A 24,929-nucleotide genomic window follows, 5' to 3' on the forward strand; every position below is an offset into this window, starting at 1 on the left:
TATCTCTCTCTCTCCTTTCCCCCTTTCCTTCCCTTACTTTAGTCAGTAACTACTTATTTTCTGTCTAATAAAAGAAATAATGTCCTAATTTCCTAAGATAAAGGTAATATTAGTGAGGAAACAGTAACTAAAAAGTTAGCAGATTCTACATAACCAGAGGTCTGACCTCTGGTTAATTGTCAGAGCGCTAAGCAAGCTCATGGTATCAAGCTCATGGTATCAATAACCAGCCACTTGTAATGACTGGTTATTAATTGCGCCCGTAAAAGCGACAAATTAGCACTCCACTTGTAATCTAGCCCTAAGTACCAAGTGCTTTTATAGAAAACAAATAGAACTGGGAACATTAAGTTTTGCTAAACGTGTTCATGGAAAGTTGCATCAGAAAACAATTGGAATAAAGCACATTATAAGACAAGATTTAGAAAAAGAAAGAGATGTGTTAAACCAACATGATATTTATTTGTACATACTGTAGTGAGGCAGCAACATTTCACATGGGGTTTCAGTATACATTTTTGATAAATTATTGTATAACCAGTATGTATTCTAGGTGTTGCTCAATAGTTTTGCAAATGAAATAAAAGAGGAAGGAAGGTTTTTGTACAGCTCTGTATCACTGTGCGAGGATTCCACCCGTGCTGCTGACAGTAATAATCTGCTGCATCTTCTGCTTGCACTCCGCTGATTGTGAGAGTGAAGTCAGTACCAGACCCACTGCCGCTGAACCTGTCTGGGGTCCCTGTGTGTTTGGTGCTTGCCAAGTAGATGAGAAGCTTAGGAGGTTGTCCGGGTTTCTGTTGGTACCAGGCTAAGTAGCTGTTAACACCACTAACTAAACTAGTACTTGATGTACATTTGATGGTGACACTTTCTCCTGGTGACACAGTGTTAGAATCTGGAGACTGAGTCATCACAATCTGTCCACAGGAGCCTACATATTAAATATAAAAAAACAGAAGCATTTGTAACATATTTTGTAGCTGTATATTTGTTATTTAATCAACATTTACTTCATTTCAATATCAGTGATAGATTATTATTATTTAGTCATCCAGCCGACATAAAATGCTACAATACCTTGTAAAGAGAGCAAAAATACACAGAGCAGAAAACAAATCATCTTCATTTGTCTGGTCAGACATAGATCATTGATACTTTAAGAAAAAAATGTTTATAGCAGCTGAAATCTCTAGGGAAATGTCACTGGTGGTTTTGTATGCAAAACAGCAACAATGCAAATATTGTCATCTCACATTATAAAATGTTACACCTCACTTGCCTTTATTAAACCCTAGTCGATAAACCTGCCCAGAGGGCAGTCTAATTGTTTTTTAAACTACAGATGTAGAAACAATGTATTTTGTAACTCTTCTTTTATATAAATATTTAAGCTACAGGTGTAGCAATACTATAGTTATAATGGACTACTGTCTTAAATATATAAAGAATATTTTCTATATAATAAACTACAGATATAGCCACACTCTATTTGGATAAACTACTGTCCTAAATAAATACAAAATTTCTTCTATAACCTAACAACCCCTAACCTAACACCCCCTTAAATGAACCCAAATTACCTAAACTAATACATTCTAAAGTTATAAAAAATAAAAAAAACTAATTTTACAAAAAATAAAAAAAGCCTAACATTACTGAAAATAAAAAAATCAAATTACCAAATTTAACAAAATTAAACTTAATCGCTATGAAAATAAAAAAGCCTCCCCAAAATAAAAACACCCCCTACTCTAAGAATAAACTCTCAGTAGCCCTTAAAAAGGCATTTTGCAGAGTATTGCCCCAAGATCATCAGCTCTTTTACAAAAATATACAAAGTCCCACCGAACATTAAACCCCCCACTCCCCAAAATAAAAGAACTTAACACTAAAAAAACTAAACTACCCATTGCCCTGAAAAGGGCATTTCTTTGGGCATTGCCCTTAAAAGGGCATTTAGCACTTTTACTGTCCATCCCTAATCTAAATAAAACAAACCCCCCCCAAAAAAGCTAAAAAATACTAAATCTAACCCCCAGGTTGGTACTCACGGTTCCTGAAGTCCGGCGGAGAAGGTCCTGTTCCAGGTGGTGAAGTCTTCTTCCAAGTGCAACCTCTTCTTCTTCCAGGAACATCCTGCGCAGAGTGGTGCTGAAGACTGAAGACCACAGAGCTGAAGACCGGCAACCCTGGAACTGCAGACCGGCGAACGCAGAGCCATGGAGCGTGGAAGATCCTCTTCGTACGATCTCTGCTGTACACTGAATAGTGAATTCAAGGTACGCTATTAAAGATGGCGTCCCTTGAATTCCTATTGGCTGATTTGATTCTTCCAATTCAAATCATCCAATAGGATGAAAGCTACTCAAATCCTTTTGGCTGTTCAAATCAGCCAATATGATGAGAGCAAGTGAATTTTTTTTGGCTATTCAAATCAGCCAATAGAATTTCCCTTGCTCTCATCCTATTGGCTGATATAAACAGCCAATAGGATTTGAGTAGGTCTAATCCTATTGGCTGATTTGAATTGAAGAATCAAATCAGCCAATAGGAATTCAAGGGACGCTATCTTTAATCGCGTACCTTGAATTCACTATTCAGTGTACGGCGGAGATCGTACGAAGAGGATCTTCCATGCTCCATGGCTCCGCGGTCGCCGGTCTTCAGTTCCAGGGTCGCCGGTCTTCAGCTCCGCGGTCATCGGTCTTCAGTCTTCAGCTCCGCGCAGGATGTTCCTGAAAGAAGAAGTGGTCTGTGACAGACCCTTCTGTCAGGACTGAAGGAGTTAATTGTGTTTAGCTAAGAAACTAATTTCTAAAGACAGGTTTTCTGGCCTCAGCTATTGTGTGCTATAATTACATTTAAGTAATAAACAGGCCATTGTTTAACCACCCTCAGAGAGCAGACACTAGGTGATAAGACAAGCCAAATGTGTTTAAGTTGTTATCTGCCTAAGTAAAGTATTTAAGTAATGTAATTCTACTGTTTCATAAAAGGGCGTCTTCCCCTTTTTATCTAAATGTACAAGAGTCTTTCAACCCCCCCATCTGGGGTCAAACCTGTATAAATACTAGGCATCTAGCCTTTAATAAATGTCATTCTGTTTTAAACCTGAAACTGGCTGGGTTGTGAATTGCTGATTCCCTATGCAGGACATTGTTCATCTGGTATTAACCCTTGGTACACTGTTGGTACCGTAACATTGGTGGCAGCGACGGAATGAACCTTATCGCCCAGAAGAGCAACTACACAAGCCAGTAACCTCAGGAAGAGGGGGATTATTACAATACTGACTAAGATGGAAAAGAGAAAAGTAAATTTTGCAGCTTTTAAAAACTTCCTGGAAACAGAAGGAGAGATTGATGGGTACCTTGCGGATTTTGAGAGGCAATGTGCACTACACAAGGTACCCGCAGAGGACTGGGTCACGATATTATCTGGAAAATTATCCGGCCGGGCCAGAGAGGCTTTTCGGGCCATTCCAGATGAGGAAGTCAGGGATTATAATACTGTAAAAGAGGCTCTGCTCTCCAGGTATGCGGTTACACCGGAGGCATACCGGAGACGGTTCAGAGACACTGTTAAATTAGCTGGAGATTCCTACCTTGAGTGGGCATGTAAGGTGCACCGCACAGCAGCTCACTGGATAGCGGGGTGCCAAGCCATATCTGGGGAAGAGGTGCTGCAGCTATTCCTGTTGGAACATTGCTTCGACAAATTACCCGCAGGAGTTCGAGAGTGGGTTCGGGACCGTAAACCCTCCACCCTGCAGGAAGCGGCTCGCTTGGCAGATGAGTATACGGATGCCCGCAAACTGGACACTGCTACCACTAAGCCCCCTGCTAGAGTGGAGTACAGACCCCCAGTCACCCCAGCAGCTGCCAGTTACCAAACCCCGGCGCACCACTATACCACACGGCCTCCGGCCACGAACTACCCTCAGAGAGCCCTGCGGTGCTACTCACAACCTATTCGGTGCTTTAGATGTAAGCAACTAGGGCACAAAAGACCAGAGTGTCCCCTAAACGCAGCGAACCAAGCGCAGTCCTGGAGAAGACCTGCCGGCGGAATCACACGTAACCCTCAGCCTGCGGCCCGCTACGTAGAGGCGCAAGAATGCTGGAGCATCCTACATGAGGCAGACCTTGTGCAAGCTGCCCACCGGAATAACGGGCAACTGGTTAAAGTGAATGGGAAGAAGGTCAGTGGTCTACGGGATACTGGTGCTACCATGACCTTGCTTCAAAAGAACTTGGTGTCTGAGAAACAGTACACTGGAGACACTGTGGCTGTGAGGGTAGCAGGGGGCGATGTGTTCAGCCTACCTGTTGCCAGGGTACATTTGGATTGGGGAGTGGGCGCTAGACCTGTGAATGTGGGGGTCAAGAAGGACTTACCTGCTGATGTTCTTCTTGGAAATGACTTGGCTCCCCTTGTTTCTGCCTATGCTCCCATGGGTCCCGCTGATGTTAACCCTGTGACTACCCGTGCTCAGATCCGTGCAGCAGAGACTGACCCCCCTGCTGCTAAGCCCCAGGACGCTGAGCTCAGTAAATCTCTATCCGCTATTGATACGTGGAAGTCCCGTTACAATGCGCTGATGAAGGAGAAGAGGAGCGCAGAGGAAAAAGCACGTTTAGAACGTGAATCTCTGCTAGACAAGCTGCACCGACAGACTGCAGAAAACACCAGCTTGAGAGTGGGACATGAAACATTAAAGACAAACTTAGCGACACTTGAGGAGAAGCTGACGCTGGCTCATAGTGAGGTGCAGCAACTCAAGGGCACCCTATGTCAGTATGAAGGGATTGTGGATACCTATAAAGAGCAGGTACAGAAAACTCATAAAGAAGCTGATGGGATTTTGAAGGACTGTTTAGCCCTAGTCTGGGCACTGAGGAAGTTGAACCCTTCTTTGTATGGACAGGAATTCTCTCTCATAACGGGAATACAGATGGATTGTCCTGGCAAACTGACATGCCTACCACCTCCTAGTCCGGTCATCCCCAGGTTGACCCGCCAAAGGGTCAAGCCGGGTCTGCCGGAGTGTTCCACAAGGGGGGAGATATGTGACAGACCCTTCTCTCAGGACTGAAGGAGTTAATTGTGTTTAGCTAAGAAACTAATTTCTAAAGACAGGTTTTCTGGCCTCAGCTATTGTGTGCTATAATTACATTTAAGTAATAAACAGGCCATTGTTTAACCACCCTCAGAGAGCAGACACTAGGTGATAAGACAAGCCAAATGTGTTTAAGTTGTTATCTGCCTAAGTAAAGTATTTAAGTAATGTAATTCTACTGTTTCATAAAAGGACGTCTTCCCCTTTTTATCTAAATGTACAAGAGTCTTTCAACCCCCCCATCTGGGGTCAAACCTGTATAAATACTAGGCATCTAGCCTTTAATAAATGTCATTCTGTTTTAAACCTGAAACTGGCTGGGTTGTGAATTGTTGATTCCCTATGCAGGACATTGTTCATCTGGTATTAACCCTTGGTACACTGTTGGTACTGTAACATGGTCGCGCTTGGAAGAAGACTTCACCGCCTGGAACAGGACCTTCTCTGCCAGACTTCAGGAATGGTGAGTAGCAACCTGGGGGTTAGACTTAGGTTTTTTTAAGGTTTTTTTTTTTTGTGGGGTTGTTTTATTTAGATTAGGGATGGGCAGTAAAAGAGCTAAATACCCTTTTAAGGGCAATGCCCAAACAAATGCCCTTTCAGGGCAATGGGTAGTTTAGTTTTTTTTGTGTTAGGTTCTTTTATTTTGGGGGGTGGGGGGTTTACTATTAGGTGGGACTTTGTGTATTTTTGGTAAAAGAGCTGATTATCTTGGGGCAATGCCCTGCAAAAAGCTCTTTTAAGGGCTACTGGTAGTTTATTCTTAGAGTAAGGGGTGTTTTTATTTTGGGGGGCTTTTTTATTTTCAGAAGTTTTTAATCGTTTATAATAAAGTTTCCTTTTTATTACTTACAATTTCCACATATTTTAGCTGTGATATTACAGCATTATATATATTTGACAGGAGTTAGAGTGCTTATTAATCCCCTCTCAGGTTCTCCCTATTCCCTACCCTCTTCTTCTGTTAGTGTACTTTTTAACATTTTAGTTATGAGTTTAGTTAAACATTTTTGTTTCGCAAAAACCATAACTACTGGGTTCAGACTGCGTAATGGATCGTTGCGGTATAAACTATAATGCACAACCTGTAATACAGGTGCAATGAAAATCCTGCACTCAAAAGCCATTTTTTAGTGTGGAATGGAGAGTTGAGTGAAGGCTAAAATGCTAGCGTTACAGCTGTAACGCCGCGATTTGTAATGTGGGAGATCTGCATATTCCGCGCGCAATGGCCAATTTATCAGTGGTATAGCTTTACCGCACCATACCACAAAACTTGTAATCTCGCTGAATATGATTAACCCTTCATTGCCAGGAATAATAGAACAATTTCCCTTTCCTTAGCATCCAAGAGCAAAGAGGAGGGATTTTAAATGTATGGTTATTATATGGTTCATGGGACATACCCAACTGGTCACTATTTGGTATTGTTACTCAGGGACTATTTTCTCTGTTGGACTCTTTGCTTTCCACTGTTTATGTTTTTCTTGTTTAATGTTATTATGCTTTTAATTGCTATCCGAGCAGTAAAAGAAAAAGCTAAATATTTGTCTGTCTGTTTAATAAAATCTACATGATTCCTTCATCACACTAGGATAATCATAATTCTTTTTCATATTTTTTCCAGTTCAGAGGTGACAAAATAAAGTTTTGTGAAAAAAAGTTGGAAATCTGATCAAACACTATGTAAACAATGCATCAAAAGAATATCACAGTCTTTAGAAATAAATTTTACAACCCTTACAAATATTTAGCATTTTAGCACATATGTTGTCATAAACTACAAGGCCCTGATGTTATCTCCTTTGGAATCTGTAATAGATTCTGTTCCTACAACCAATGCCCTAAGAAAGTGATTTGTTCTACCCCCATTGATCTAATGATTTCATCTTGTCTCTGACTGAGGAATTTACAGCTTAGTGTGGGCTGGGCTGGGCTGTGTGAGAGAATGAATACCTATATAAATTAGTTAGTTGCCATTGTATGTAGGCTAAGCTCTCTCCTCACTCACCTCTCCCCTTCCATTCCATATCTCTCTCTCTCCTTTCCCCCTTTCCTTCCCTTACTTTAGTCAGTAACTACTTATTTTCTGTCTAATAAAAGAAATAATGTCCTAATTTCCTAAGATAAAGGTAATATTAGTGAGGAAACAGTAACTAAAAAGTTAGCAGATTCTACATAACCAGAGGTCTGACCTCTGGTTAATTGTCAGAGCGCTAAGCAAGCTCATGGTATCAAGCTCATGGTATCAATAACCAGCCACTTGTAATGACTGGTTATTAATTGCGCCCGTAAAAGCGACAAATTAGCACTCCACTTGTAATCTAGCCCTAAGTACCAAGTGCTTTTATAGAAAACAAATAGAACTGGGAACATTAAGTTTTGCTAAACGTGTTCATGGAAAGTTGCATCAGAAAACAATTGGAATAAAGCACATTATAAGACAAGATTTAGAAAAAGAAAGAGATGTGTTAAACCAACATGATATTTATTTGTACATACTGTAGTGAGGCAGCAACATTTCACATGGGGTTTCAGTATACATTTTTGATAAATTATTGTATAACCAGTATGTATTCTAGGTGTTGCTCAATAGTTTTGCAAATGAAATAAAAGAGGAAGGAAGGTTTTTGTACAGCTCTGTATCACTGTGCGAGGATTCCACCCGTGCTGCTGACAGTAATAATCTGCTGCATCTTCTGCTTGCACTCCGCTGATTGTGAGAGTGAAGTCAGTACCAGACCCACTGCCGCTGAACCTGTCTGGGGTCCCTGTGTGTTTGGTGCTTGCCAAGTAGATGAGAAGCTTAGGAGGTTGTCCGGGTTTCTGTTGGTACCAGGCTAAGTAGCTGTTAACACCACTAACTAAACTAGTACTTGATGTACATTTGATGGTGACACTTTCTCCTGGTGACACAGTGTTAGAATCTGGAGACTGAGTCATCACAATTTGTCCACAGGAGCCTACATATTAAATATAAAAAAACAGAAGCATTTGTAACATATTTTTTAGCTGTATATTTGTTATTTAATCAACATTTACTTCATTTCAATATCAGTGATAGATTATTATTATTTAGTCATCCAGTCGACATAAAATGCTACAATACCTTGTAAAGAGAGCAAAAGTACACAGAGCAGAAAACAAATCATCTTCATTTGTCTGGTCAGACATAGATCATTGATACTTTAAGAAAAAAATGTTTATAGCAGCTGAAATCTCTAGGGAAATGTCACTGGTGGTTTTGTATGCAAAACAGTAACAATGCAAATATTGTCATCTCACATTATAAAATGTTACACCTCACTTGCCTTTATTAAACACTAGTCGATAAACCTGCCCAGAGGGCAGTCTAATTGTTTTTTAAACTACAGATGTAGAAACAATGTATTTTGTAACTCTTCTTTTATATAAATATTTAAGCTACAGGTGTAGCAATACTATAGTTATAATGGACTATTGTCTTAAATATATAAAGAATATTTTCTATATAATAAACTACAGATATAGCCACACTCTCGGCTAAATTTAGAGTTTTGTCGGTAACGACCCGCGTAGCTAACGCTGCCTTTTTTTTGGCCGCACCTTTAAAATAACTCTGGTATTGAGAGTCCACAGAATGGCTGCGTTAGGCTCCAAAAAAGGAGCGTAGAGCATTTTTAACGCAACTGCAACTCTCGATACCAGAGTTGCTTATGGACGCGGCCAGCCTCAAAAACGTGCTCGTGCACGATTCCCCCATAGAAAACAATGGGGCTGTTTGAGCTGAAAAAAAACCTAACACCTGCAAAAAAGCCGCGTTCAGCTCCTAACGCAGCCCCATTGTTTGCTATGGGGAAACACTTCCTACGTCTGCACCTAACACCCTAACATGTACCCCGAGTCTAAACACCCCTAGCCTTACACTTATTAACCCCTAATCTGCCGGCCCCGCTATCGCTGACCCCTGCATATTATTATTAACCCCTAATCTGCCGCTCCGTAAACCGCCGCTACTTACATTATCCCTATGTACCCCTAATCTGCTGCCCCTAACACCGCCGACCCCTATATTATATTTATTAACCCCTAATCTGCCCCCCACAACGTCGCCGCTACCTACCTACACTTATTAACCCCTAATCTGCCGAGCGGACCGCACCGCTATTATAATAAAGTTATTAAGATATCGGAGCCTGGAACGGACGGTCATACCTGGCATGGTGAAGACAAGGTAGGAAGATCTTCAGGGGCTTAGTGTTAGGTTTATTTAAGGGGGGTTTGGGTTAGATTAGGGGTATGTGGGTGGTGGGTTGTAATGTTGGGGGGGGGGGTATTGTATGTTTTTTTTTACAGGCAAAAGAGCTGAACTTCTTGGGGCATGCCCCGCAAAGGGCCCTGTTCAGGGCTGGTAAGGTAAAAGAGCTTTGAACTTTAGTAATTTAGAATAGGGTAGGGCCTTTTTTATTTTGGGGGGCTTTGTTATTTTATTAGGGGGCTTAGAATAGGTGTAATTAGTTTAAAATTGTTGTAATATTTTTCTTATGTTTGTAAATATTTTTTTATTTTTTGTAACTTAGTTCTTTTTTATTTTTTGTACTTTAGTTAGTTTATTTCATTGTATTTATTTGTAGCTATTGTATTTAATTAATTTATTGATAGTGTAGTGTTAGGTTTAATTGTAGATAATTGTAGGTATTTTATTTAATTAATTTATTGATAGTGTAGTGTTAGGTTTAATTGTAACTTAGGTTAGGATTTATTTTACAGGTAATTTTGTAATTATTTTAACTAGGTAGCTATTAAATAGTTATTAACTATTTAATAGCTATTGTACCTGGTTAAAATAATTACAAAGTTGACTGTAAAATAAATATTAATCCTAAAATAGCTACAATGTAATTATTCTTTATATTGTAGCTATATTAGGGTTTATTTTACAGGTAAGTATTTAGCTTTAAATAGGAATAAGTTATTTATTAAGATATAATTTATTTCGTTAGAATAAAATTATATTTAACTTAGGGGGGTGTTAGGGTTATGGTTAGAATTAGCTTTAGGGGTTAATAAATTTAATAGAGTAGCGGTGCGGTCCGCTCGGCAGATTAGGGGTTAATAAGTGTAGGCAGGTGGAGGCGACGTTGTGGGGGGCAGATTAGGGGTTAATAAATATAATATAGTGGTCGGCGGTGTTAGGGGCAGCAGATTAGGGGTACATAAGGATAACTTAAGTAGCGGCGCTTTGCGGTCGGCAGATTAGGAGTTAATTATTGTAGGTAGCTGGCGGCGACGTTGTGGGGGGCAGGTTAGGGGTTAATAAATATAATACAGGGGTCGGCGGTGTTAGGGGCAGCAGATTAGGGGTACATAAGTATAACGTAGGTGGCGGTCGGCAGATTAGGGGTTAAAAAATTTAATCGAGTGGCGGCGATGTGGGGGGACCTCAGTTTAGGGGTACATAGGTAGTTTATGGGTGTTAGTGTACTTTAGGGCACAGTAGTTAAGAGCCTTATGAACCGGCGTTAGCCCAAAAATCTCTTAACTCCTGTTTTTTTTCTGCGGCTGGAGTTTGGTCGTTAGATTTCTAACGCTCACTTCAGACACGACTCTAAATACCGGAGTTAGAAAGATCCCATTGAAAAGATAGGATACGCAATTTACGTAAGGGGATCTGCGGTATGGAAAAGTCGCGGCTGAAAAGTGAGCGTTAGACCCTTTTTTTACTGACTCCAAATACCGGCGGTAGCCTAAAACCAGCGTTAGGAGCCTCTAACGCTGGTTTTCACGGCTACCGCCAAACTCTAAATCTAGGCCTCTATTTGGACAAACTACTGTCCTAAATAAATACAAAATTTCTTCTATAACCTAAAACCCCCTAACCTAACACCCCCTTAAATGAACCCAAATTACCTAAACTAATACATTCTAAAGTTACAAAAAATAAAAAAAACTAATTTTACAAAAAATAAAAAAGCCTAACATTACAGAAAATAAAAAAAACAAATTACCAAATTTAACAAAATTAAACTTAATCGCTATGAAAATAAAAAAGCCCCCCCAAAATAAAAACACCCCCTACTCTAAAAATAAACTCTCAGTAGCCCTTAAAAAGGCTTTTTGCAGGGTATTGCCCCAAGATCATCAGCTCTTTTACAAAAATATACAAAGTCCCACCGAACATTAAACCCCCCACTCCCCAAAATAAAAGAACTTAACACTAAAAAAACTAAACTACCCATTGCCCTGAAAAGGGCATTTGTTTGGGCATTGCCCTTAAAAGGGCATTTAGCTCTTTTACTGTCCATCCCTAATCTAAATAAAACAAACCCCCCCAAAAAATCTAAAAAATACTAAATCTAACCCCCAGGTTGGTACTCACGGTTCCTGAAGTCCGGCGGAGAAGGTCCTGTTCCAGGTGGTGAAGTCTTCTTCCAAGTGCAACCTCTTCTTCTTCCAGGAACATCCTGCGCAGAGTGGTGCTGAAGACTGAAGACCACAGAGCTGAAGACCGGCAACCCTGGAACTGCAGACCGGCGAACGCAGAGCCATGGAGCGCGGAAGATCCTCTTCGTACGATCTCTGCTGTACACTGAATTCAAGGTACGCTATTAAAGATGGCGTCCCTTGAATTCCTATTGGCTGATTTGATTCTTCCAATTCAAATCATCCAATAGGATGAGAGCTACTCAAATCCTTTTGGCTGTTCAAATCAGCCAATATGATGAGAGCAAGTGAATTTTTTTTGGCTATTCAAATCAGCCAATAGAATTTCCCTTGCTCTCATCCTATTGGCTGATATAAACAGCCAATAGGATTTGAGTAGGTCTAATCCTATTGGCTGATTTGAATTGAAGAATCAAATCAGCCAATAGGAATTCAAGGGACGCTATCTTTAATCGCGTACCTTGAATTCACTATTCAGTGTACGGCGGAGATCGTACGAAGAGGATCTTCCATGCTCCATGGCTCCGCGGTCGCCGGTCTTCAGTTCCAGGTTCACCGGTCTTCAGCTCCGCGGTCATCGGTCTTCAGTCTTCAGCTCCGCGCAGGATGTTCCTGAAAGAAGAAGTGGTCGCGCTTGGAATAAGACTTCACCGCCTGGAACAGGACCTTCTCTGCCAGACTTCAGGAATGGTGAGTAGCAACCTGGGGGTTAGACTTAGGTTTTTTTAAGGTTTTTTTTTTTTGTGGGGTTGTTTTATTTAGATTAGGGATGGGCAGTAAAAGAGCTAAATACCCTTTTAAGGGCAATGCCCAAACAAATGCCCTTTCAGGGCAATGGGTAGTTTAGTTTTTTTTGTGTTAGGTTCTTTTATTTTGGGGGGTGGGGGGTTTACTGTTAGGTGGGACTTTGTGTATTTTTGGTAAAAGAGCTGATTATCTTGGGGCAATGCCCTGCAAAAAGCTCTTTTAAGGGCTACTGGTAGTTTATTCTTAGAGTAAGGGGTGTTTTTATTTTGGGGGGCTTTTTTATTTTCAGAAGTTTTTAATCGTTTATAATAAAGTTTCCTTTTTATTACTTACAATTTCCACATATTTTAGCTGTGATATTACAGCATTATATATATTTGACAGGAGTTAGAGTGCTTATTAATCCCCTCTCAGGTTCTCCCTATTCCCTACCCTCTTCTTCTGTTAGTGTACTTTTTAACATTTTAGTTATGAGTTTAGTTAAACATTTTTGTTTCGCAAAAACCATAACTACTGGGTTCAGACTGCGTAATGGATCGTTGCGGTATAAACTATAATGCACAACCTGTAATACAGGTGCAATGAAAATCCTGCACTCAAAAGCCATTTTTTAGTGTGGAATGGAGAGTTGAGTGAAGGCTAAAATGCTAGCGTTACAGCTGTAACGCCGCGATTTGTAATGTGGGAGATCTGCATATTCCGCGCGCAATGGTCAATTTATCAGTGGTATAGCTTTACCGCACCATACCACAAAACTTGTAATCTCGCTGAATATGATTAACCCTTCATTGCCAGGAATAATAGAACAATTTCCCTTTCCTTAGCATCCAAGAGCAAAGAGGAGGGATTTTAAATGTATGGTTATTATATGGTTCATGGGAAATACCCAACTGGTCACTATTTGGTATTGTTACTCAGGGACTATTTTCTCTGTTGGACTCTTTGCTTTCCACTGTTTATGTTTTTCTTGTTTAATGTTATTATGCTTTTAATTGCTATCCGAGCAGTAAAAGAAAAAGCTAAATATTTGTCTGTCTGTTTAATAAAATCTACATGATTCCTTCATCACACTAGGATAATCATAATTCTTTTTCATATTTTTTCCAGTTCAGAGGTGACAAAATAAAGTTTTGTGAAAAAAAGTTGGAAATCTGATCAAACACTATGTAAACAATGCATCAAAAGAATATCACAGTCTTTAGAAATAAATTTTACAACCCTTACAAATATTTAGCATTTTAGCACATATGTTGTCATAAACTACAAGGCCCTGATGTTATCTCCTTTGGAATCTGTAATAGATTCTGTTCCTACAACCAATGCCCTAAGAAAGTGATTTGTTCTACCCCCATTGATCTAATGATTTCATCTTGTCTCTGACTGAGGAATTTACAGCTTAGTGTGGGCTGGGCTGGGCTGTGTGAGAGAATGAATACCTATATAAATTAGTTAGTTGCCATTGTATGTAGGCTAAGCTCTCTCCTCACTCACCTCTCCCCTTCCATTCCATATCTCTCTCTCTCCTTTCCCCCTTTCCTTCCCTTACTTTAGTCAGTAACTACTTATTTTCTGTCTAATAAAAGAAATAATGTCCTAATTTCCTAAGATAAAGGTAATATTAGTGAGGAAACAGTAACTAAAAAGTTAGCAGATTCTACATAACCAGAGGTCTGACCTCTGGTTAATTGTCAGAGCGCTAAGCAAGCTCATGGTATCAAGCTCATGGTATCAATAACCAGCCACTTGTAATGAATGGTTATTAATTGCGACTGTAAAAGCGACAAATTAGCACTACACTTGTAATCTAGCCCTAAGTACCAAGTGCTTTTATAGAAAACAAATAGAACTGGGAACATTAAGTTTTGCTAAACGTGTTCATGGAAAGTTGCATCAGAAAACAATTGGAATAAAGCACATTATAAGACAAGATTTAGAAAAAGAAAGAGATGTGTTAAACCAACATGATATTTATTTGTACATACTGTAGTGAGGCAGCAACATTTCACATGGGGTTTCAGTATACATTTTTGATAAATTATTGTATAACCAGTATGTATTCTAGGTGTTGCTCAATAGTTTTGCAAATGAAATAAAAGAGGAAGGAAGGTTTTTGTTCAGCTCTGTATCACTGTGCGAGGATTCCACCCGTGCTGCTGACAGTAATAATCTGCTGCATCTTCTGCTTGCACTCCCCTGATTGTGAGAGTGAAGTCAGTACCAGACCCACTGCCGCTGAACCTGTCTGGGGTCCCTGTGTGTTTGGTGCTTGCGAAGTAGATGAGAAGCTTAGGAGGTTGTCCGGGTTTCTGTTGGTACCAGGCTAAGTAGCTGTTAACACCACTAACTAAACTAGTACTTGATGTACATTTGATGGTGACACTTTCTCCTGGTGACACAGTGTTAGAATCTGGAGACTGAGGGGCCTAGTTATCAAGCCGTCAACCTCAAATACGCTAGAATTCCGCAGCGTATTTGTGGCGAGGCTGATACGCCTTAGTTATCAAAGGCTCGAGACCGGCAAAAGTAGAATTTTGTGACGTAAGCTTCGATCCGCCGGACTCAGTCCGACACAGATCGATTCTTACGTCACTCCAGATGTTCCGCACACAAGTGCGGCACATTCTCACTACTTTTGCTAGCTATCAAAAAACTAGCAGGTACGCTCGGCACTTTTACGGCCCAGCGTACCTGGTTTTCAATCCGCCAGCCTGGAGGCGGCGGATCCCATAGGAATCAATGGGAGTCTGACCATAGCGAAAGTACAAGTTCGCTGCTGACAGACATCCCATTGATTTCTATGGGAGCTGTCTACACCTAACACCCTAACATGTACCCCGAGTCTAAACACCCCTAATCTGTCCCCCTCTACACCGCCGCAACTAAATAAAGTTATTACCCCCTAAACCGCCGCTCCCGGAGCCCACCGCAAGCTACTCTATACATATTAACCCCTAAACCGCCGCTCCCGGAGCCCACCGCAACTATCATAAATGTATTAACCCCTAAACCGCCGCTCCCTGAACCCGCCGCAACCTATATTAAATGTATTAACCCCTGTCCTGCCCCCCCTACACCGTCGCCACCTATAATAAATTTATTAACCCCTATCCTGCCCCCCACTACGCCGCCGCCACTGTAATAAAATTATTAACCCCTAAACCTAACCCTAAACCTAACTAAATGAATCCTATTTAAAACTAAATACTTACCTTTAAAATAAACCCTAATATAGCTACAATATAAATAAGAATTATATTCTAGCTATCTTAGGATTTATTTTTATTTTACAGGTACCTTTCAATTTATTTTAACCATGTACAATAACTATTAAATAGTTATTAACTATTTAATAGCTTACTTAGCTAAAATAAAGAGAAATGTACCTGTGAAATAAATCCTAACCTAAGTTACAATTACACCTAACACTACACTATACTTTAATAAATTATTCCTATTTAAAAATAAATACTTACCTGTAAAATAAACCCTAAGATAGCTACAATGTAATTAATAATTATATTATAGCTATCTTAGGATTTATATTTATTTTACAGGTAACTTTGTATTTATTTTAGCTAGTTAGAATAGTTATTAAATAGTTATTAACTATTTAATAACTACCTAGCTAAAAGAAATACAAAATTACCTGTAAAATAAATCCGAACTTAAGTTACAATTAAACCTAATACTACACTATCATTAAATTAACTAAATAAACTACCTACAAAGAACTACAATGAAATACATTTACATAAACTAACTAAAGTACCAAAAATAAAAAAAGCTAAGTTACAAAAAATAAAAAATTAAGTTACAAACATGTTAAAAATATTACAACAATTTTAAGCTACTTACACCTAATCTAAGCCCCCTAATAAAATAACAAACCCCCCCAAAATAAAAAAAATCCCTACCCTATTCTAAATTACATAAATTTCAAAGCTCTTTTACCTTACCAGCCCTTAAAAGGGCCATTTGTGGGGGCATGCCCCAAAAAGTTCAGCTCTTTTGCCTGTAAAAGAAAAATACAACCCCCCCCCCAACATTAAAACCCACCACCCACATACCCCTAATCTAACCCAAACCCCCCTTACAAAAACCTAACACTAATCCCCTGAAGATCATCCTACCTTGAGTCGTCTTCACTCAGCCGAGCCACCGATGGAACTGAAGAGGACATCCGGAGCGGAAGAAGTTAATCCTCCAAGCGGCGCTGAAGAAATCTTCCATCCGATGAAGTCATCATCCAGGCGGCGCTGAAGAAGTCTTCGATCCGGCCGATGTCATCTTCAAAGAGGCGCTGAAGAGGTCTTCTATCCGGGCGAAGTCTTCTTCCAAGCCGGGTCTTGAATCTTCCTTCCGCCGACGCGGAACCACCTTCTTCACCGACGGACTACGACGAATGACGGCTCCTTTAAGGGACGTCATCCAAGATGGCGTCCCCTCAATTCCGATTAGCTGATAGGATTCTATCAGCCAATCGGAATTAAGGTAGGAAAATCTGATTGGCTGATGGAATCAGCCAATCAGATTCAAGTTCAATCCGATTGGCTGATCCAATCAGCCAATCAGATTGAGCTCGCATTCTATTGGCTGATCGGAACAGCCAATAGAATGCGAGCTCAATCTGATTGGCTGATTCCATCAGCCAATCAGATTTTCCTACCTTAATTCCGATTGGCTGATAGAATCCTATCAGCCAATCGGAATTGAGGGGACGCCATCTTGGATGACGTCTCTTAAAGGAGCCGTCATTCGTCGTAGTCCGTCGGTGAAGAAGGTGGTTCCGCGTCGGCGGAAGGAAGATTCAAGACCCGGCTTGGAAGAAGACTTCGCCCGGATAGAAGACCTCTTCAGCGCCTCTTTGAAGATGACATCGGCCGGATCGAAGACTTCTTCAGCGCCGCCTGGATGATGACTTCATCGGATGGAAGATTTCTTCAGCGCCGCTTGGAGGATTAACTTCTTCCGCTCCGGATGTCCTCTTCAGTTCCATCGGTGGCTCGGCTGAGTGAAGACGACTCAAGGTAGGATGATCTTCAGGGGATTAGTGTTAGGTTTTTGTAAGGGGGGTTTGGGTTAGATTAGGGGTATGTGGGTGGTGGGTTTTAATGTTGGGGGGGGGGTTGTATTTTTCTTTTACAGGCAAAAGAGCTGAACTTTTTGGGGCATGCCCCCACAAATGGCCCTTTTAAGGGCTGGTAAGGTAAAAGAGCTTTGAAATTTATGTAATTTAGAATAGGGTAGGGATTCTTTTTATTTTGGGGGGGTTTGTTATTTTATTAGGGGGCTTAGATTAGGTGTAAGTAGCTTAAAATTGTTGTAATATTTTTAACATGTTTGTAACTTAATTTTTTATTTTTTGTAACTTAGCTTTTTTTATTTTTGGTACTTTAGTTAGTTTATGTAATTGTATTTCATTGTAGTTCTTTGTAGGTAGTTTATTTAGTTAATTTAATGATAGTGTAGTATTAGGTTTAATTGTAACTTAAGTTCGGATTTATTTTACAGGTAATTTTGTATTTCTTTTAGCTAGGTAGTTATTAAATAGTTAATAACTATTTAATAACTATTCTAACTAGCTAAAATAAATACAAAGTTACCTGTAAAATAAATATAAATCCTAAGATAGCTAGAATATAATTCTTATTTATATTGTAGCTATATTAGGGTTTATTTTAAAGGTAAGTATTTAGTTTTAAATAGGATTCATTTAGTTAATAAGAGTTAATTTATTTAGATTTATTTAATTAATATTTAAGTTAGGGGGGCGTTATGGTTAGGGTTAGACTTAGGTTTAGGGGTTAATCATTTTATTACAGTGGCGGCGGCGTAGTGGGGGGCAGGATAGGGGTTAATAAATTTATTATAGGTTGCGGCGGGTTCATGGAGCGGCGGTTTAGGGGTTAAACTATTTATTTAGTTGCGGAGAGGTGCGGGATCAGCAGGATAGGGGTTAATAATTTTATAATAGAGGGCGACGGTATAGGGGGGGCAGGATAGGGGTTACTAGGTATAATGTAGGTGGCAGCGGTGTCCGGGAGCGGCGGTTTAGGGGTTAATACATTTATAAGAGTTGCGGCGGGGTCTAGGAGCGGCGGTTTAGGGGTTAGTAACTTTATTTAGTTGCGGGAGGTTCCGGGGGCGCCGGTATAGGGGGTAGAACAGTGCAGTTTAGTGTGAGTGCTTAGTGACAGGCTAGCAATAAAGCTGGGAAAAAGCCGAAGGGCAGCGAGATCGGATGAGTGATAACTGTCACAGTCCGCTGCTCATCGCCCCGCGGCTTTTTGACAGCTTTTTTTGATAACTTAGGCGAACGTATTCAAGGTCCGCGGCGGCGAAGGTAGACGAGCTTAGGCGGACGTATTGGGCCGGCGAAGCCAGAAAAGTAGACGGCTTGATAACTACCCCCCTGAGTCATCACAATTTGTCCACAGGAGCCTACATATTAAATATAAAAAAACAGAAGCATTTGTAACATATTTTTTAGCTGTATATTTGTTATTTAATCAACATTTACTTCATTTCAATATCAGTGATAGATTATTATTATTTAGTCATCCAGCCGACATAAAATGCTACAATACCTTGTAAAGAGAGCAAAAATACACAGAGCAGAAAACAAATCATCTTCATTTGTCTGGTCAGACATAGATCATTGATACTTTAAGAAAAAAATGTATATAGCAGCTGAAATCTCTAGGGAAATGTCACTGGTGGTTTTGTATGCAAAACAGCAACAATGCAAATATTGTCATCTCACATTATAAATTATTATATTATTATACACCTCACTTGCCTTTATTAAACCCTAGTCGATAAACCTGCCCAGAGGGCAGTCTAATTATTTTTTAAACTACAGATGTAGAAACAACGTATTTTGTAACTCTTCTTTTATATAAATATTTAAGCTACAGGTGTAGCAATACTATAGTTATAATGGACTACTGTCTTAAATATATAAAGAATATTTTCTATATAATAAACTACAGATATAGCCACACTCTATTTGGACAAACTACTGTCCTAAATAAATACAAAACTTCTTCTATAACCTAACAACCCCTAACCTAACACCCCCTTAAATGAACCCAAATTACCTAAACTAATACATTCTAAAGTTACAAAAAATAAAAAAAACTAATTTTACAAAAAATAAAAAAGCCTAACATTACAGAAAATAAAAAAATCAAATTACCAAATTTAACAAAAATAAACTTAATCGCTATGAAAATAAAAAAGCCCCCCCAAAATAAAAACACCCCCTACTCTAAGAATAAACTCTCAGTAGCCCTTAAAAAGGCTTTTTGCAGGGCATTGCCCCAAGATCATCAGCTCTTTTACAAAAATAAACAAAGTCCCACCTAACATTAAACCCCCCACCCCCCAAAATAAAAGAACCTAACACTAAAAAAACTAAACTACCCATTGCCCTGAAAAGGGCATTTGTTTGGGCATTGCCCTTAAAAGGGCATTTAGCTCTTTTACTGTCCATCCCTAATCTAAATAAAACAACCCCCCCCCAAAAAAGCTAAAAAATACTAAATCTAACCCCCAGGTTGGTACTCACGGTTCCTGAAGTCCGGCGGAGAAGGTCCTGTTCCAGGTGGTGAAGTCTTCTTCCAAGTGCAGCCTCTTCTTCTTCCAGGAATATCCTGCGCGGAGTGGTGCTGAAGACTGAAGACCACAGAGCTGAAGACCGGAGCCATGGAGCGTGGAAGATCCTCTTCGTACGATCTCCGCTGTACACTGAATAGTGAATTCAAGGTACTCTATTAAAGATGGCGTCCCTTGAATTCCTATTGGCTGATTTGATTCTTCCAATTCAAATCATCCAATAGGATGAGAGCTACTTAAATCCTTTTGGCTGTTCAAATCAGCCAATATGATGAGAGCAAGTGAATTTTTTTTGGCTATTCAAATCAGCCAATAGAATTTCCCTTGCTCGCATCCTATTGGCTGATATAAACAGCCAATATGATTTGAGTAGGTCTAATCCTATTGGCTGATTTGAATTGAAGAATCAAATCAGCCAATAGGAATTCAAGGGACGCTATCTTTAATCGCGTACCTTGAATTCACTATTCAGTGTACGGCGGAGATCATACGAAGAGGATCTTCCATGCTCCATGGCTCCGCGGTCACCAGTCTTCAGTTCCAGGGTCGCCGGTCTTCAGCTCCGCGGTCATCGGTCTTCAGTCTTCAGCTCCGCGCAGGATGTTCCTGAAAGAAGAAGTGGTCGCGCTTGGAAGAAGACTTCACCGCCTGGAACAGGACCTTCTCTGCCAGACTTCAGGAATGGTGAGTAGCCACCTGGGGGTTAGACTTAGGTTTTTTTAAGTTTTTTTTTGTGTGGGGTTGTTTTATTTAGATTAGGGATGGGCAGTAAAAGAGCTAAATGCCCTTTTAAGGGCAATGCCCAAACAAATGCCCTTTCAGGGCAATGGGTAGTTTAGGTTTTTTAGTGTTAGGTTCTTTTATTTTGGGGGGTGGGGGGTTTAATGTTAGGTGGGACTTTGTGTATTTTTGGTAAAAGAGCTGATTATCTTGGGGCAATGCCCTGCAAAATGCTCTTTTAAGGGCTACTGGTAGTTTATTCTTAGAGTAAGGGGTGTTTTTATTTTGGGGGGGCTTTTTTATTTTCAGAAGTTTTTAATCGTTTATAATAAAGTTTCCTTTTTATTACTTACAATTTCCACATATTTTAGCTTTTGATATTACAGCATTATATGCATTTGATAGGAGTGCTTATTAATCCCCTCTCAGGTTCTCCCTATTCCCTACCCTCTTCTTCTGTTAGTGTACTTTGTAACATTTTAATTATGAGTTTAGTGAAACATTTTTGTTTCGCAAATTCCATAACTACTGGGTTCAGACTGCGTAATGGATCGTTGCGGTATAAACTATAATGCACAACCTGTAATACAGGTGCAATAAAAATCCTGCACTCAAAAGCCATTTTTTAGTGTGGAATGGAGAGTTGAGTGAAGGCTAAAATGCTAGCGTTACAGCTGTAACGCCGCGATTTGTAATGTGGGAGATCTGCATATTCCGCGCGCAATGGCCAATTTATCAGTGGTATAGCTTTACCGCACCATACCACAAAACTTGTAATCTCGCTGAATATGATTAACCCTTCATTGCCAGGAAAAATAGAACTTTGGTGCACAGCTGCAATTAGCGGCCTTCTAGTTACCAAAAACCATGTATGTACTCTATTTCTGAACAAAGGGGATCCCAGAGAAGCTTTTACAATCATTTGTGTTATGATTGCACAAGCGGTATGTAAATAATTTTGGTGAGAAACATAACATTTGTGAAAAAGTTAATGATTTCTTTTAATATGATTGCATTTGGTGGTGAAATGGTGGCATGAAATATACCAAAAAGGGCCTAGATGAATACCTTTGATTGTCTACTTAAAAAATATATATCGTTTTGATAGGTATTAAAAAACAAAAACAAAGTTCTATTTCTGTTTAAATGGAATGATAGCAACAATATAAAAAATCCTCTGGTATTTTGAGCAAGTTCTTCTCTGAAATTCCTGGTAGTGAAGGGGTTAATAAATACATTAGGCACCTTAAACTAACTCATGTTGGGTTTAAAGCACATGAAGAATTAGTGTACTCCTGTCAGGTTTCATTAGCATAAATGTTCTCAAAACCAGACAGGAGGGTCCCACTTGTAATCCAGCCCTTAATGTATGTTCCCAAAGAAGTAAAGAAAATTGGTTGAAAAAAAACTCTAGATTAAATTGCTAATAATGCCTTAATGAGAGTGAAGTAGTCTATTTAGATTTCAAACATTCTAATATTCTAATTGATCAATATTTATCCCCAGTATCCATAATCAGCAGTTTTATAGACATTATGTTGCTAAGTATTTAACATTCCATACAAAAGTGCAATGAACATGGGTGTATTTCAGTTATGAACAGCAGCGTTTTTGCAATACACTTTTATAAACTAAAATGCTCAGTAGACTAACTAACTTAAGGATTAAAGGCTTAACCGGTCACTCCCCAGTCTAAGACTTAACCAACCTAAATAATAATAAATAACATAATAATAAATAATTGAAACTGACACACTTTTCATGGGTATAAAAAACAGGCCGTCACGGCCAACTTTATTAAATACAAATATATAATCTCGAGCTGACAAACCCAACTATGGCAGCATATATATATATATATATATATATATATATTATCTAGAAACCCAGGACAACAAGAGGACATCAGCTTTCAGACTACTGCAGAGGGCCCTCTGTTTGGTAGGAAATTATATTTAGGGGTTTCTGAGTTCTTCTGGCCTACCTGCATGGGGGGAAGGGCACACAGGCAAACCTGTGGGGGACCGCCCTTCCCATCAGCCTGGCCATGACTCCCCCTGTTCTCCATTTCCTTTTTCGTAAACCAGCCGCTGCCTCTCACCACCAGAGATCTAAATCTTCCCGCAACCCTTTCCTGACTTTACGGAATTAACTTTAAACCCAGCCTATGTCTCATTGCAGGATGCGAATGGCTGTTCTAAGGTCCTTTAAATTTCAATCCATCCCTATATCCGATAGATGTACCCTGTCAGGTCTATATAAATGCACCTTATCAGCTCTGATGGACTCGTGTTTAACCACAAATTTACCTGTTTCCATGACGGCCTTCCCTTCTTCCCGATTGATGCACACTCTATATGTGGCACTGACAGATGTCATATGGCGCCAATGTCCTCGGGATATTATGATGGTCCAACCCAGTTGTACACCATTAAAAGAAGATTGGATCCACCTAATGTCTGATTTTATTATCTTGACTAACTCTAGGACGGGTACTGCTCCCATATCTTTCCCTCCTAGAGGTAGTATAACAACATGTGGTATCCCCCATCTCCTTCTGGCATCTGACAGGACCCCTGGTAATTGAAACCATACCATTCCACTATTTCCTAGCCATCTGATCGACTTGTGAATAGGATTTAATCCTAAATTCTGTCCCCCTGGCTGGGATATAGCACGGATGGGGCCCAGTGTACAAAAGAGTGTCCCACAATCCAAATCCTGGTGGGACCACGATCACAACCTGTAATGAAAAACAATTTAACAACTGGAAAAACAATTTCCATAACTTATGTAACTAATGGGCGAACGTAAACTTTATACTTGTTAAAACGCCAGCGACCCAGGCGTCTAATGACATCTCCTGTAGAGCCTTGCATCGCTGCTGACATAGCAGCCCCTACGCAGCCCCTACTCTAAATGAATGAGGGGCAATTCTGATAACATCCATGCCTGTCTGAGTCCCTGTTCATGTCAACACCTTACGAAATTGGAACTTAGATAAGGCAGCACCATCTTGATGTATTAATAAAGTGCCCAGCATTGGTTCAAATTCTTAACTGGGCAGGCTGACTTCCCTGGATTAGCTGCTAAGGTTAACCAAATTCTTTTTGCCTCCTGGTTTGTTTTTGAACGTAGTATAAATAGGAGCACAGCCTCTGATGTTAGCTTAACATGTTCACTTAATATTCCTTGTTGTACATTTGTTTTTGCATGTAACACTAGTTCCCCTATTCTCAGAGCTGCTGCAAATGCTAATGTTAATGCCAGTTTAAACAATATAACCTCATAAGGTGATGTACAAATGTTTGGTTACATAGAGACTAGCTGCTCAAGCCAGTCTTCTGTTATGGGTTCTCTAATGTCCTTCTTAAATGGTTGACTTCTACCCCAACCCTTAATTATTTGCCTGATTAAAAAGGAAGAAGTGGGGTCTGGTAACACCATAAGTTTAAAGAAGAAAGATAAGGCTGACAGGCGAATTTGTACAGTGTTCTTGGTGCAGTTATTATTCTTTAAACACACCAACCATGCTCCTAACGGATCTTTTGCCCTCTATATGGCCTCAGTTCCTTGACACTGGTAGAATTTGGTTGAGGGTTTTGAGTAGATCTATCTAATCCTGTCTCTCTCTTCTTGTTACAATCTGCTCCTGGGTGTGTGGCACCACAGAATTTGCAGGAATGCCAAAAAATGCAAGATGTGCCTTTTTCACAATGCCGTTCTTGGTATAACCAACATTCCCTACCCTTCTTCCTATTTCTTCTGTTACAAAATTAATTTGATCTATTAATGGAAGGAGGAGAAGAGGGATGCTCTGGACCCAATCTTGCCCATAGTTGAATGTCAGTGGTTTCAAGCGTCAAGACTGGGTTCCCTGCCATTTTTCTCCTGTATTTTGAATCGTAGTCCCGCCAGGCACCCTCTTTATATTTTCTGTATATCCAGTAAATGGAGTCAGTATATTTTATAATCGGTTCTGCTTGTGAATGATATTTGGCCAAATAGCAAGTAGAAATTATTCTAAAGCCTTGTAGCCATTCATCAAATGATTCTGGTCTTTTTACCCTTTTTGAGGCAGAACCCTCAGCCCTTCTTTCTTTTTTTCCAGTAGGCTTCAACTGAGAGATCAAATACAAAAACGTATTTCCCCTGCTGTATTTTTTATTAATGTTTTTTTGCTTAAGGTGTTCATGCAGCAAATTAATAGGGCAGGGATAAGAGTCCCCATGAAATGCCAATTTTCTATTAGAAGCTACTGGGGGAGAGGTGCTTACTGCAACTTGACCTGATCTGACTG

The 24,929-nt window shown here is 39.8% G+C and overlaps 2 gene segments (V, D, J or C); both read right to left on the reverse strand.

Moving 5' to 3' along the window:
- Nucleotides 1-560: 560 nt before the first annotated feature.
- LOC128647566 (immunoglobulin kappa variable 4-1-like) lies at nucleotides 561-7,147 on the reverse strand. The segment is given in 3 exon segments: nucleotides 561-934; nucleotides 1,081-1,157; nucleotides 7,134-7,147. Coding segments are annotated over 3 exon segments (465 nt in total).
- A 564-nt stretch (nucleotides 7,148-7,711) lies between these two features.
- On the reverse strand, nucleotides 7,712-8,274 carry LOC128647567 (immunoglobulin kappa variable 4-1-like). The segment is given in 2 exon segments: nucleotides 7,712-8,085; nucleotides 8,232-8,274. Coding segments are annotated over 2 exon segments (417 nt in total).
- Nucleotides 8,275-24,929: the final 16,655 nt, after the last annotated feature.

Source organism: Bombina bombina, chromosome 2 (genome assembly GCF_027579735.1).
Source record: "Bombina bombina isolate aBomBom1 chromosome 2, aBomBom1.pri, whole genome shotgun sequence".
Taxonomy (NCBI): domain Eukaryota; kingdom Metazoa; phylum Chordata; class Amphibia; order Anura; family Bombinatoridae; genus Bombina; species Bombina bombina.